Source organism: Lissotriton vulgaris, chromosome 6, assembly GCF_964263255.1.
Source record: "Lissotriton vulgaris chromosome 6, aLisVul1.2, whole genome shotgun sequence".
Classification (NCBI taxonomy): Eukaryota; Metazoa; Chordata; class Amphibia; order Caudata; family Salamandridae; genus Lissotriton; species Lissotriton vulgaris.
Genome location: NC_141694.1, coordinates 99133229 through 99148360, shown reverse-complemented (window position 1 = coordinate 99148360; position 15132 = coordinate 99133229). Strand labels below are relative to the sequence as shown.

Sequence of the window (15132 nt, the reverse complement as noted above, 5' to 3'; positions counted from 1 at the left end):
AGAGTTCCTCCCTGCCAAGCGCCTTCTTCTCAAACATGAGGTCCCCTACTCACTGGCCTACCCAGCGAAGCTGAGAGTCGGCCATGGATCCAAAACGCTTGTATTCCCGGATCCTAGAGAAGCCCTGGCGTTTGCAAAGAAACTGGACAGAGAGTCCCGCTCATCTCCCTCCAAGTCTCCATCTGACGGGGCCGGTCATCTCAGCGACAATGACTGAATAGTGCAATTTTCACCGCTCTGGTGCTAGGGATCCTTGTTTGTGATGCCTGATTAGTTTCAAGTTTGGCCACCCTACTTCTCTGCAGGGGTGTACACCTAGCCCTGCCCCAACGGGATGATTCCCATTTTTCCTATCATTCCTCTGTTGTGGGTTCCTGGGATGGGTGGGGTGGTCTACTCAGCCTTTTTTTGGGGGGGTTGGAGTGGGAGTGGGGTGGTCGGGGTACATTTGGGATTGTTCTGTTGAGTCAGGCGGAGGGTGGCGGGGGGGTTGTGGGAATGTTGTTTCCTCTATCGAGGGTGCGGCTACAGGCCGCTGCTATGTTGCTGTACTTTTTGGCTTTTAAGTGTTTATCCATCATTACTATGCTGGGTCTAAGGTGGTCCAGGGTGGCTGCAATCTTGTTGGTTGATGCTACTATCGGCTGCTGTATTACTGATTTTGAAGCTTTGTGCAAGCCTCGAAATGCATATATTGGGGTGTGGGTGTGGGTTTTTGTTCCTCTAGTGAGGTGGTTGTTTCCTTTGTTGTTGCTCCATTTTGATACTGTAGGTTCCAATGTAGGCACTGTACTGTACTCATGGTCTGATTTTGCTGTACTTGCTGCGAAGTGTTTCATTCCGTGCTATGTCCTTGGCGCAATATCATGGATTTCTGCATCTCGCAAGTTTTCATCCATGTCGCTTGGGTTGGCTTTCAGCTTCACACGTCCCCCTCCCTCCCTTTGTATGCTGGAATCCCCCTTGGGGTGGTCTTGCCTTTTTTGGGCCCCTGCCCCGCTAGCGCTCCTCCTCTGGTCACTGACCCCCATTATTGTCATTAAGGGTTGGATGCGACTGGGCCTCTTGCTCTCCGTCCGGCATAACGACTCCCCCCGTCTTCTGTCCCATGGCTAATCTGACCTGCTGGACTTGGAATGTACTCGGTTTGAACGATTATCGTAAGGCTCGTTTGACACATGCCCACCTGCAGCACCATAACGTTGACATATGTCTTCTTCAGGAGACGCGCCTACTCCCTGGTTCGGTCTCCCGACTTGGCGCGCACTATTGAGGGGAATCCCACTCCTCCACTTATTCGTCCTACGCTAGGGGTGTCTCGATACTACTGCGTTGTGGCCTTCCTTGGCAGACTTCTTGCGCCCTTGTCGATCCGGAGGGCAGATACGTCATTTTGCATGGGGCATTGCTCGCCCAGCCCATTACCATCACCACGGTTTATGGCCCGAATTCTGCCGACCCGGAATTTTTCCATAATGTCTGGCATCTTATCCCCTCTTGTGGCCCTGCGGCCGTAATCTGGGGTGGTGATTTTAATGTTACTCTCTCCGGGGCTCTGGACCGTTCAGGCTCTTTCCGTTCCCACCCACGCGATACCTCTGCCCTTTCTTCTATATTGACTGATAATTCGCTTTTTGATGTTTGGCGTCATCTTCGCCCGATGCCCGGGAAGGTACTTGCGTTACGGGTGCTAGGGGCTGCTGGTCGCAGATTGACCTTTGGCTTGTGTCCCTGGATCTCCTTTCCTTGACTATTGACGCTGCCCATATTGCTCGCACTCTCTCTGACTACGCACCGGTCGCACTTCTTATCCGACCTCCTGAATCTCCGCGACGAGCTTCCACCTGGCGTCTTCCTCCTAACGCTCTTCGAGATTCAGTTTTCTGCGATGAGATTCAAACCGCCATCACTACTTATTTTGAACTCAATGCAGGCTCCGTCGACTCGGCCTCCACGCTTTGGGAGGGTTTTAAGGTATTTATTCGGGGGGAATGTACATCCAAGCAGGCCGATGTTCTCCGTGCTATCCGATCCACGCTTGCTAGGCTGGAGGGGGAGATCCAGGGCCTTGACGCTGCCTTGCTGATGGCGCTGGACCCGACACTCTGGCGCTTCTGCGTCAAAAGCACTCTGAATTCACTGAAGAGGCTGGTCGCGAGCTCTCCTTCCTGGGGAGGGAGGGCCGGGCGCGTCGATTTGGTGAGGGTGACCGTCCGGGACGCACTCTTGCTAACCTGCTACGTCCGCCGCGCGCTGCTTACTACATCACCGCCCTCAGTGATGGGGAACCGGACCGCACCACATCGTCGGAGGAAATCAAATCCCGCTTCCATGCTTTCTATTCCCAACTCTACTCTGCTGGCTCCCCTCCCTCTCCGGAAGATTTCGATCAGTATTTCGAGTCCATCGCCCTTGTTTGGCTCGCGGATTACCATAGCAAATTCCCGGACGAACCTTTCTCGAAGGAGGAGATTCTGGCGGCTATTGGCAGCCTACCGGGCGATAAGGCGCCTGGTTTGGACGGTCTTCCTGCCTCCTTTTATAAAATGTTTGCCTCCATTTTGGTCCCTCATCTGTCCGCCATGTATAATGAGTCCTTCGACACCGGCACGCTCCAGCCGTCTCTCCGAGAGGCCTCGTTGACTCTGCTCCTAAAGCCGGACAAGCCCGCTGATCGGTGTGACTCATATCGCCCCCTCTCCCTTATTAACATAGATAACAAAATATTTGCCAAGCTCATTGCCTCCCGTCTCCTTCTGTTAATGCCCACCATTGCTCTCCCCGACCAATCTGGCTTTATCCCCGGTAGGGCAACCTCCCATAATCTCCGAACCATTTTCTCAGTTTTGCATCAAATAAACCTGACCTTCCGGCTGTGGCTGCCCTGCTCGATGCCACGAAGGGGTTTGATACGCTGGAGTGGCCCTTCCTTTTTTACATTCGATTGCACATGGGGCTCAGTGCCCACTGTTTGCAGAGTATTAAACTGTTATATACTAACCCCACTACCAGGCTACGTATTAATGGACAGGTAACGGCACTAGGCAGGGCTGCCCATTATCGCCCATGCATTTTGCTATCGCTATGGAACCCTTAGCCGCCCGACTATGACAGCACCACACCCATAGGGGTATCGTTTTTTCGTCCCGCTCCATCTTGGTGTCCATGTATGCGTACGACATCACTCTTTACGTTCGCAATCCCCAGGAAAATCTCAGTCCCCTGGTGCGTGACGTTATCCGGTTCGGTGAACTTTCGGGTGTGCAGATTAATTGGAGCAAGCCAATACTCTTCCGACTGATGCCACTCTCCCGTTTATGCCTGATTTTCCTTTTGAGTGGGCCTCTGGTCCCACACGCAATCTTGGCATCTTGTTGAGCAGGGACCCGGACGAACTCTGGAGGTCTAATTTCAGCCGCGCTGTGGACTGGTTTGAATCTAAGATCCCTCTTTGGAGGTGCCTACCGCTTTCCTTGGCTGGCCGCGTTGCCATTGCCAAGATGGTCGTCCTCCCGAAATGTCTTTACATATTCTCTAACGTACCCATACCCTTCACCGCGTATTTTTTTCGCAGATTGCGATCGCTCGTTGTGTCCTTGATATGGGCAGGACGGCAGCCCATGGTTGCCTACGAAATTCTCACCTTGCCTATGTCGGCTGGTGGGTTGGGTGTGTCGGACTTCCGCCTTTACGCACTTTGTGCTCAAGCCAGCTTTCTCCACTTCTGGCTGCACCCCACCCCCTACCAGCCTCACGTGGCAGTGGAAGCGGATGTTGCTTCCCCCTGGCCTCTCTCTACTGCGTTGTTTGCCCCTGTGGTGCGCCCCCGGTCGGAGGTAAATACGGTGGAGACATTGCGCTGGGCGTGGTCCTTTCTGGGCCGTCTGGCTGGTCTTTCTCGCCTTTCTGCCGATGCTATGCCCATTGCTAACCACCCGGACTTCCCGCCCCTTCAGTCATTATGTATGTCTCGGCACGCGGCGCTGCGGGGTTTCAAGACTGTGGCGGACCTTTATTCCGATCGTTCCTTTTATTCACTCCCCGAGTCACCTTCCCTGATGGATACACTTCTATATTACCAGCTGCGTGCCACCTGCCGGAAATTACACCCAACTTTTCCGCGGCCTCCGCCCACCTTCCCTGCCCTGGACTTTGTGTATATTTGTGATCACTGCTGCACTAGCGCAGGTCGCGCTGCTAGCGAGCTGCCATTATTGGCTATTTTAAACCTACCGTTTTTTGTATTTCGGTTTTGCTAATTTAAATTTTCCCCTGATTTTAACTTGATCCCTGTGACTGGGCTGTCCCCATACTCACACTTGATTCAGGAAAACGCACCGCCATTCGGCGGGTCCGGGTCCCTGGGGCTGGAATCCTGGGCGCCATCTTTGTTTGGGGTGAGTGTTTGTAGCGCGGGCGCCATTTTGGAGCGTCCCGACGCTCGAGTTGTGCAGGGAGGCGCCTATTTAAAGTCGCCATCTCCCGCGCAGCGGGAACGCGCAGTGGGACGCCGTCGCTTAGCCGGAGTCGTGCCAGAGTCCTGCCCGTCTGCGTCGAGGTAGCGGGTGCGGGCTATGGACGCTGGCCTTCTGCCACATTACCATCATGTGTAACATCGTGACGCTCAGGTACGATCGTGCTGATATTCTTTCTATCAGAAACAGTCTTCCGGTGTGCAACCATGTCCCTTTACCTCCACTCTCGGGACCTTATGATTGTGCTTGCGGCTGTTTCTCTCTGGCCTCACCCATTGGGGTGCGCCCCATTGAAAAGACTGTACGCGGCACTCATATTGACTGTTCTGAGCGATCACTTACTATATGGAGCTTGAATGTAAGATCCTTGGTCAAGCACTATCAGTCACTCCGGGACATGATAGATACGGACTCTCCTGATATCATTTTTCTTACTGAAACTTGGTTACAGGATGCTGACACTGCCATCATAAATCTGGCCTTCCCTTCTACCTACACAGTGTTCACTTTGAACCGGGCAACTAGGGGAGGTGGTATAGCCATGGCGACTAAATCTTGTTACCTGGCTGAGTGGAAGGTTCAGGATCTTCCTATGTGTGAAAGCGCCTCTTTTAAGGTAAAGGTCAATCATCAATTTACCTTTAGTGGCATGCTTATCTATCGTCCACCCGGGAATGATACCACCTTCAAGGCAGCCCTAGTAGATGTGGTTAGTTCACTGATTTCTAGTTGTGCTAACTTTAACATCGTAGGTGACCTAAACATACATTTTGACCAGACATCATCTGTATCCATCAGCACCTTACTGGCGGACCTTGAAGCACTGCAATTCAATCAACTAGTCACCTCTCCCACCCATATAGGAGGCCATATACTTGACCCCTTCTTCACCACCCTTGACCGGGCTAGAACATCTGACCCGATGGCGGTGGGTTGGTCGGACCATATGTTGAAGTGTCATGTCCCCTAGATAACCCACAATTCAAACCTGTGGATAAACAGATCCTTAAGCGCAATTGGCATAAACTCAAGCTGGAGGAGTTTGTTAAGATACTGGAGGCACAGCCTTTGGGCACATTACAGAATGTGGAACAGGGATATGATCAGTTTTGCAACTGGGTCCTCACCGCCCTCGATTCTCTTATACCCCTGCGTTGGTCTAAATGTCACGCTAAGACCCGCAGCCCTTGGTACAACGAGACTCTTGCCGAGCTTAAGAGAACCTGCCGGCAAGCTGAGAGGGCTTGGAGAAAATCCTTTGATCCCATGCTTAAAGCGCTGTACTTTGCCCAGCTCAAGACCTACCACAGAGCTATCTGCCAAACCCGGGCTGCTTATTACGCAGCTGAGTTCTCCAATAGCCCCAACCCCTCCAAGTTAATCTTCAAGGTACTTAAAGACCTGATGGGGAAACGGGCTACCTCGCGTGAAATCTGCATGGACTCGCACTGTGAAAGTTTGGCATCCTTTTTCGTCGAGAAGGTGCAGACAATTTACCGAGGATTCATACCATCTGCTTCCGGGGATGCTCCTAGTTCTGTGAAGGTCTCGGTATCTGAAACTCTATCCTCCTTGCCGGCCATGTCTAACGAGGTATTCAACACTCTTAGCCTCAAAATTAAATCTGGTTCCCCCTTAGACCCGCTGAAGCCGGAGGTCTTTACTCTCCTTCCGCCCTTTTGTCGTGAGCCCATCTTGGACCTGGTTAATCTCTCCCTCAGTGAGGGCATGGTCCCTCCCTCCTGGAAGCAAGCTGTGGTCAGCCCTACTTTGAAGAAACCTAACCTTGACCCCTTGCTCCCGGAGAATTACCGGCCTATCTCCCTCCTGCCTTGGACCGCTAAGGTCACTGAGGCACACGTGAATTCCATTCTGTCTGCCCATCTCTCGCGTAATAACATTCTTGACGAGAGTCAAAATGGGTTTCGCTCGCAGCACAGTACTGAAACAGCCTTGCTTTTTATGACCGAACATCTGCGGTCTGTGCTGGATGCTGGGCAGACTGCGGCGCTCCTTTTGTTAGACCTGAGCGCCGCGTTCGACACGGTGTCTCATGACATCTTGATGCGGCGCTTGGAGGAGGTAGGTATCGCTGGGAAGGCTCTTCAGTGGTTCCGCTCTTTCCTCTCGGACCGGTTTTTCAAAGTAGCCATTCCACCTGGCCAGTCCTCCTTCCATCCTTTGGGTCTGGGAGTCCCTCAGGGCTCTGCTTTAAGCCCCACACTGTTCAATCTGTATGTGAAACCGCTGGCCGCTGTCGTCAGGCAATGTGGCCTTACCATGACATCGTACGCCGACGACACGCAGCTGGCGGTGACACTCAGTGGGGACCCTGAGGTGAATGCGCCCAGATTCCGTGCAGGACTTATAGCTGTGGCTAATTGGATGCGTGACAACTGCCTACAGCTTAATGCGAAGAAAACCGAGGTCCTGATTTTAGGGAAACAGGCGGAACTTTGGGGAGACCAGTGGTGGCCTCCCGAATTGGGGGTGTCTCCCATTCCAGCGGCCGAAGTTAAAAATCTGGGGGTCTGGCTGGATTCCAACCTCTCTTTCACCAGCCATACAAAGAAGACAGCAGCTACCTGTTTTGGTATTCTGCGAGGACTGAGACCTGTCCTCAAATTCTTTGACCCCCCCACGCGGCAACTGGTGGTTCAGGCCTCCATCCTCTCCCGAATGGACTACGGGAGCGCCCTGCTGCTTGGAGTCAATCAGGCTGAGGCTACTAGGCTTCAGAGGGTGCAGAACGCCGCTGCACGGGCCATTGTGGGCCTTCCGAGACGATGCTCCGTCTCCACCGCTTTGACCTCCCTTCATTGGCTTCTGGTCAGACAGAGAATCAAATTTAAGGCTCTCTGTCTGACATTTAAGATCCTGAAGCTTTCCTCCCCTCCCGCCCTTGCGGGCCTTATCTCTCCGTATGTCCCTGCGCGGTCCCTCAGGTCTGAATCTTACCATCTGGCGATTAAGCCAAGATTCAGACTGAGTAGGATGGGAGGACGCTCTTTTCGCATTCTGGCGGCTGATTTATGGAATTCCCTTCCTGTCCACATCCGTGCCCTAAACAGCCTAACTCTTTTCAGACGCGCCATCAAAACTCACCTGTTTGCCTCTGCTAACTGATCCTTCTGTCTCAGCTCCTCCTGTTATGTTGTGGCACTTGATCAGGCGCCAGGACGCCCCTTCGCTGGGGCAGCTGTGCGCCAAATAAAAGTTATTAACATAACATAACATAACCTCCGCATCCCCACATAAACTGGTCACCAGGTTGTATGCCTTTGCCCTGTCATCCTCTCCCGCCTCCTCGGCGTGGAGTGCGGACCTGGGTGTGGATATTTCGGACGCCGACTGGCTCTATTGCTGTAACCAAACCACAAAACTTTCCCCGAACTTTCGGCTCCGCCGGATTCATTTCAAGTTTTTGCACAGGTTCTATCGCACCCCGCAGCAGCTTCATCGCCTAGGGCTCATTCCTGATGACTCCTGTGTGCGATGCTCCGCTCCTGCGGCGGATTTCGCCCATTTGGCCTGGCTCTGTCCTCGGTACAGGTGTTCTGGGGGGGGAGGTCTGTTCCACTATCTCTGATATCACGGATACGGCCATTACTCCGGACCCCCTTCTTTGACTTCTCGGGTTCGTTAAACCTTGTCCTGATGCTTCGCGCCACCTAATCTCGATGCTCTAAGTATTGGCCAGACGCAGGGTGGTTATGTGTTGGGGCCGCCGGCCTGCCCCTGTGTTGGCGGCCTGGCTGGAGGATGCTTCCCGTTGTCAAAAGCTGCTGTCGGAGTTTTGGGACCTGATGCCAGCTAGATCTCGCCCAGTTGATATTTGGGGTCCCCTGGTTGCCTACCTCCTTTCTCGTTCGCTCTACTGGGAGAAAGTGTTGCTGAGATGCCGCCAACCTGACCGCCTATTGTCCTCTGATGCTCATGTTGCTGTAATGTTTTTTTCTGACGTGGATGTGCCTCTGATGACTCATAACTCGCTACTTTGTACTGTGTCTAAGCATGGAAATTCTATTTTTTTTATTGTCATTTTGCTTTGCACCTTCTTTAATAAAATGATATAAAAAAATATACAAAAAACCTTGCCCTGGGCACCATTCATCACATCCACAGTACAACTGCATGCGGGAGATGGTTCTCCCACATCACCAAACAGACCTGTTACTCCCTCCCTGGGCACCTCCACATGACCCATAACCTCTACACCTTCATTAAACTCTTGCAAAACTGTCTGTCCAAGCAGTATGGCAAGCCCCCCTCAGCAGATTGAAACCATCCCGGGTGAGTATTGTGCTCCATGTATGTATTTGATGATACATTGTGACCTATGTGTGTCCTCGACCGGACTCAGATCCCAGTGTATGGATTGCTTGAGTTTGTTCCACACTCTGGCATACGTTGACATATCCCCACACGTATGTTGTTGACTCAGGGAAAAAGACTGCAACATCAATTTCACTTGGTTTGTTTTGTTTATTTATGTATATTGTGCGGGAAACGTGAGCAAGTGCTAGGTGCTGTACAAAACTGCTGGGAATTCAAAGTTCACAGAGGGAGATGTGATGCCTTGCAGTTTGAGTCAACAGAGTCCAGACCACAGTGCTTGGCATCGTTGTTCAGACTGCAACCAGCAAGTTCATGTGGGAGAATAGGACAGTCAATAAGTTGATGCTGTTGCATGAAAAGGCAAGATGCCAGACCTGGTGAACTGGGAGATGGGCATGGCCCACTGCCTCTCACTGCCTTTTCCGTGGACGACCCACCTTCCTTGGGGGACCCTCATATGCAGGCCTTGACGAAGCATGGGACGCTATGTCGGAAAAATCCTCCTCCTCCTCCTCCCTCCCTGTGCCTGTTGGTGGTCTTCGCCTAGATGTTTCTTGCCTGGTGACACAGGGAGGGTGCTCCATGTTGTCAGCAATGCGACGGAGTGAATGGCTTATGTCCTTTTGCACCGCCAGGAGCTCAGCCAGTCTTGCCTCAATCCGTCCTTGGTGTTGTTGTTGACTGGCGTGTTGCTCAGCCTGCTGGTTTTTGATTTCGGTGAGGGCCCCCACTACCTGGCTGGATTCCCTGGTGTCCCGCTGGTATGCCTCCATGATGTTGCGCAGTTCAGACATACCGGGCGCTGCAGCTGGCTGGTCAGGTTCTCGCCTGCGCCTTGTGCCACTCCCACCACCCCTGCCCACACGAGCCTGGCCTGCCGTTGTGGGCACATCAGGTCGACGGGACCCCTGAGGGATGGCAGTAGTGGTGTTGTCTGCCACCTCTGGGGTGCCCGGCGAACCTTGTCCCTCATTGTCAGACTGGCTCAGTTGTTGAGTGTGGGCAGGGCTCTGAGCTGTCTGCTGAGATGTGACAGGAATGGGTGTGGTGGTTGGCGCAGATGTTCCTGATCCAGCTGCTGCACGGGTTTGGGCACCAGAGGTGCCAGATTGGTCAGGGTCATCCATGGAGTGGTGAGAGGCGTCGCTGTTGGTGGGATCAGGGTCCTGCGTAGCCTGGGACTGTGATTCCTCTCCCCCATCATTGGGGGGAGATTCCGCACGTTGCCCTGTGGGTGTGAGAGACACTGTTAATGCCATTTAATGCAACATCCATTTTTCGTACACATTGTAGTTGGCACTGTTCCACCTGGTAGTTGTCTATGCTTTGAATTGTTCTCAGTGTTCACTTGTTGATGGGTATGTTGTGGGCTCAGATTGATCTGTGCTCAGGAGTCATTGACATGTGAGGGACTATTTACAATGACTTGCACAGCCATGCATATCAGCAGGGATTTGCTAGTCATTGTGCACCACAGCTATGCCAGGATGTATGCAACACATTTACAATGCGGATCAGCATGGTGGAAAAACGGCACAGCTGCGTCACGCATCTGTGTCGTAGGAGTGGCACATTGCTGGAGTCGAGATGCCGGCGCAACGCAGCACCACAATTGCTCTGTGTCCTGTTCCCTTCAGAAGCGGTCGCTCCCCTCACCTCCTCTCCTGGTATCGTGCAATACTGCTGATTTGTGCCTCGCAATTGTTAATATTTTAATATCAAGCTGTGCCGCGCTCTGTAACGCTTCTGTGCCTTGCAATTAATTACGCTTGTGCTTTTATCGTGGTGCGCTTCGAGATTTGCTTGGTGTAGCGCTTGGTGTAGCGCTTTACCACTGCTGGCCTGAAATAATATCTCTCCCAAAGCGCTCCATTATTGATATAGCTCTTGTTCTTGGGGACCATTCGCAGTATTTATTTTCCTTACTGCCATTTTGTTTTGTTTGTTGGACCGTCCCAGACCCTCCCTGCACCTCGCTCCCGCCTCCCAGCTGCCCCTCCCACCCACAGAGATACAGGCTGCGCTCGCCCTCATGGAGAGCTGTGACCGTCCTGTTCCCTTCAGAAGCGGTCGCTCCCCTCACCTCCTCTCCTGGTATCGTGCAATACTGCTGATTTGTGCCTCGCAATTGTTAATATTTTAATATCAAGCTGTGCCGCGCTCTGTAACGCTTCTGTGCCTTGCAATTAATTGTACGGACCCTCACAACATTAGCTTTCAACAGTCGCTAAGTATCTTTGGTCTCTCCCAGCTCATTACTACCTCGACACACCAGGCTGGCCACACGTTAGACGGTATTTGCTCTAACCTGACAACCTTAATTACGTCCCCCCCGATCCCTCAAATTTGGACCGACCACTGTTTTATCCCTTTTGCTATAAAGGAAAAACCTTCTATGTCTTCTAGCGCCAAACATTTCCCCCCTTCTTTCTCCACCAATTGGAAGAAAGTGGCTGAACGTATCAAGTCAGAGCCCCAGCCCCTGGCCCCGGCCCCCATACTAGTCGGAGATGTAACGTCAGACTCTCGCAATTTCCACATCTGGATTGACCAAATTGTCTCCGACAATTCTGATCCAAACACCCATCATCCAGCCCGCCGTCAAAGAAAGCCCAATGCTCCCTGGTACACCCAGTCCCTTACTGAAATCCACCTCCTTTGTAGAATCCAAGAAAGGAAATGGAGAAAAACCTATGATGAAGCCTCAAGACTACTTTACATACAGCAGAGGAAACTATACCTCTCTAGCATCAAGGCCGCCAAAAAGGAGTACTTCATCAAAGCCATAGATGATGCCCAACAAAAACAGCAAACTGTCTTTTCCATAGTTAAGTTCTTTACCCATCCTAAGGCCCTCGTACCCGAAATTCCCCCATCCCAAATCTTATGCAATCAAATTGCTGCCTATTTCATAGATAAAATTGCTAACATTCAGAAGGATTTCCCCCAACCCATAATCACTACCCATGAAGCTGTTACTAATTCGTTCACCCTGGGCAGTTTTCCACAAATCTCCCTTCAACAAACTCAGAAGGCAATCCTTGCCTGTAAATCGGGAGCTTCTACGGACTCATGCCCCCCTAGCATTCTTCACCATCTCATCGAAGCTGTTAACCCTACAATTAATGCCATCATTAACGAATCCCTTGGTTCAGGTACTGTACCCGATGATTGGAAAAAGGCCATTGTAATACCCCTAATGAAGAAGCAGAACAAATCCCCCACTTATCTCACTAATATGCGCCCAATCTCGTTACTACCCGCCTTAGGTAAAATCACCGAGCAATTAGTGTATGGGGAGTTAAAAACTTTTGTAGAGAACAACCATATTCTGCACCCACAACAATCAGGTTTCCGCCCCGGCCACTCCACCGAGACTGCCCTGATAGAATTATCGGACTCCATTAAGTTCTTGCAGGATGAGGGGAGACAGGTTGTACTCATCCTGCTTGACCTAACAGCTGCATTCGACACCATCTCGCACGCCATTCTTATTAACAGAATGGGCGAGATTGGTGTGGCAGACACTGTGTTGGCATGGATAGTTTCGTTCTTATCCAACAGATCTCAAACGATATCACTAGGCCCCTACCTATCCAGTGAAAGATCTATCACATCAGGAGTCCCCCAGGGGTCCGTGCTTAGTCCCCTCTTTTTTAACATTTATATGGCCCCCCTCCTTGCAGTGATTGAATCCCATGGAATCCTCGTTACATCGTACGCTGACGACACTCAACTGGTCGTCACTATTGATAAAAAATGTATTGATGCAGAACTTAGATTCCAGAATTGTCTCTCTGTGGTCTTTCTATGGCTGAACAAAAATCATCTTAGATGCAATAGTGCTAAGACTGAAATAATACCTCTAGGAAAAGACCTATCCTTCTGCCCAAAAGACTGGTGGCCTAAAAATTCAGAAGCCCCCCCGAGCGCTGTTCCCTCGGCACGGAACCTTGGCATTCAATTTGACACATCCCTCTCCTTCGATGATCACGTCCGTATCACTGCCGGGTGTTGTTTTAGTCTCATCAGACAACTGAAGAAATTCTTTGACTTCCTCCCCATTGCAGCCAGAAAATCAGTCACGGTCGCTTTAATCCTTTCCCGACTTGATTACTACAATGGACTAATGGCAGGAGTGAAGAAGTCTACCCTTAGAAAACTCCAAAGCGTTCAACACGCCGCGGCCAGACTTGTGCTCAAACTCCCCAGAAGGTCCTCTGCCTCTGCAGCCCTCAACGCCCTTCATTGGCTACCACTCCACAAAAGAATTTTGTTTAAACTTCTGCTTACTGTATTCAAAGCCACTAGGAAATCAGGCCCCCTCTACTTCTCCAAGCGTTTCACTTACTACACCCCTACACGCTGTCTAAGATCCTCAGGAACCAATCTTGTCATAATTCCAAGGTTCAAGCTAAAAACTAAGGGGGGAAAAACCTTTTCCTTCCTAGCGACCAGAGCCTGAAACAGCCTTCCTGTTAATCTCAGGCTAGTTGAAACTGAGTCCCACTTCAGAAAACTTCTGAAAACCTGGGTATTCCAACAGTCTGACGCCTCGGTCCTAGCAGCTATATAATCCATCTTATCACCATGTGTTTATCCTCTGTACGCTCAGCGCCAAGATGCTCCTTCCGGAGCGATAGTAGCGCTCTATAAAATTTCCATAAATATCAAAATATCAAATTAATTACGCTTGTGCTTTTATCGTGGTGCGCTTCGAGATTTGCTTGGTGTAGCGATTGGTGTATTTGCTTGGTGTAGCGCTTTACCACTGCTGGCCTGAAATAATATTTCTCCCAAAGCGCTCCATTATTGATATAGCTCTTGTTCTTGGGGACCCTTCGCAGTATTTGTTTTCATTACTGCCATTTTGTTTTGTTTATTGGGCCGTCCCAGACCCTCCCTGCACCTCGCTCCCGCATCCTAGCTGACCCTCCCATGCTCCGCCCCCCTCCACTCTCCATTTTAGACAGATGGACCTACGCGCAGCGTCCATGCGCAGCGGTCGCGCCTAAGGTGCGCCAAAGGTAAGCCCGTCTACGCCTGTCCGCGCCTGGACCGTGCCCAGCGCCATACCCCCTGGCCCCCGCAAACCGCACTCCGGCCGCATTAAGATCCACACGGACCCCAGAACAACACTCAGAGGCACCCTCCTCTACAGGCCTCCAGGAACACGTAAACAATTCACTGAGGACATCACTGACTTCATCAGTCCTCATGCCCTCGCCTCCGAGAACTACATTCTAGTAGGAGACCTCAACTTCCACCTAGAAAAGAAAAACGACTGCAACACCACCACCCTTCTGGACAACCTGGCCAATCTCGGACTCAAACAACTTGTTGACACCCCCACCCATGTAGCCGGGCATACGCTAGACCCAATCTTCACTTCCAGCAAACACATCTCCTTCGATCGCACCACAGCTCTTCACTGGACGGACCACAGTTGTGTTCACTTCAGCTACAAAACCACCTCGACCCACAACCCCCCACAACCTATTCCCCGAAGAAAATGGAATAAAATCACCACCGACCAACTCCTCACATCGCTCAACCAAAAACCACCCGCCCTCTCATCGGACCCAAACCAAGCTGCCATCAAATTCAAACAATGGATCACTCACAGCGCTGACAAATTAGCACCCTTGAAAAACAATCACACCAAACAAGACAGCAAAAAGGCCCCCTGGTTCAACGATGACCTTAAGAAATCCAAGAAACTATGCCGTACTCTCGAGAAAACATGGAGAAAAAACCCAACCGCCGACAACATGACCACCTTCAAGACAGCCACCCGCAAACACCACCAGCTGATTCGATCCACCAAGAAATCAGCACTCAAGAATCGACTCGACAACAATGCCCATAATAGCAAGGAACTATTCAACATCGTCAAAGAATTTACCAACCCCACCGCAGCCTCAAAAGACATCACTCCATCCCAAGACCTCTGCGATTCGTTATCCTCCTTCTACAACAAAATTGCTGACATACATAACAGCTTCGAAAACAGTTCCAACGAACAATCCTCCCCACCCCCCTCAGAACCTAAACCGCCTTCTAACAATCTCAGTGCCTGGAACCCAATCACCACCGAAGACACCATCCGCCTAATGAATTCCATCCACTCTGGCTCGCCAACCGACCCATGTACCCACCACATCTTCAACAAAGCAGACTCCATCATCGCACCCCATCTCCGTGATGTTATCAACTGCTCCTTCAACTCTGCTACCTTCCCAGAAAGCTGGAAACATGCCGAAGTCAGCGCCCTCCTGACGAAACCCACAGCATACCCCTCTGAACTCAAAAACTACCG

The 15132-nt window shown here is 51.4% G+C and overlaps 1 protein-coding gene across 1 annotated transcript in view; it reads right to left on the bottom strand.

Moving 5' to 3' along the window:
* Positions 1–8966: 8966 nt before the first annotated feature.
* Positions 8967–15132, bottom strand: part of LOC147706862 (uncharacterized) — a 48399-nt gene continuing 42233 nt past the window's right edge. The window contains exon 2 of the mRNA XM_086926041.1: positions 8967–10041. Within this exon, the coding sequence (XP_086782167.1) occupies positions 9224–10041 (818 nt within the window). The 3' untranslated portion in view covers positions 8967–9223. The remainder of the gene's footprint in view (positions 10042–15132) is intronic.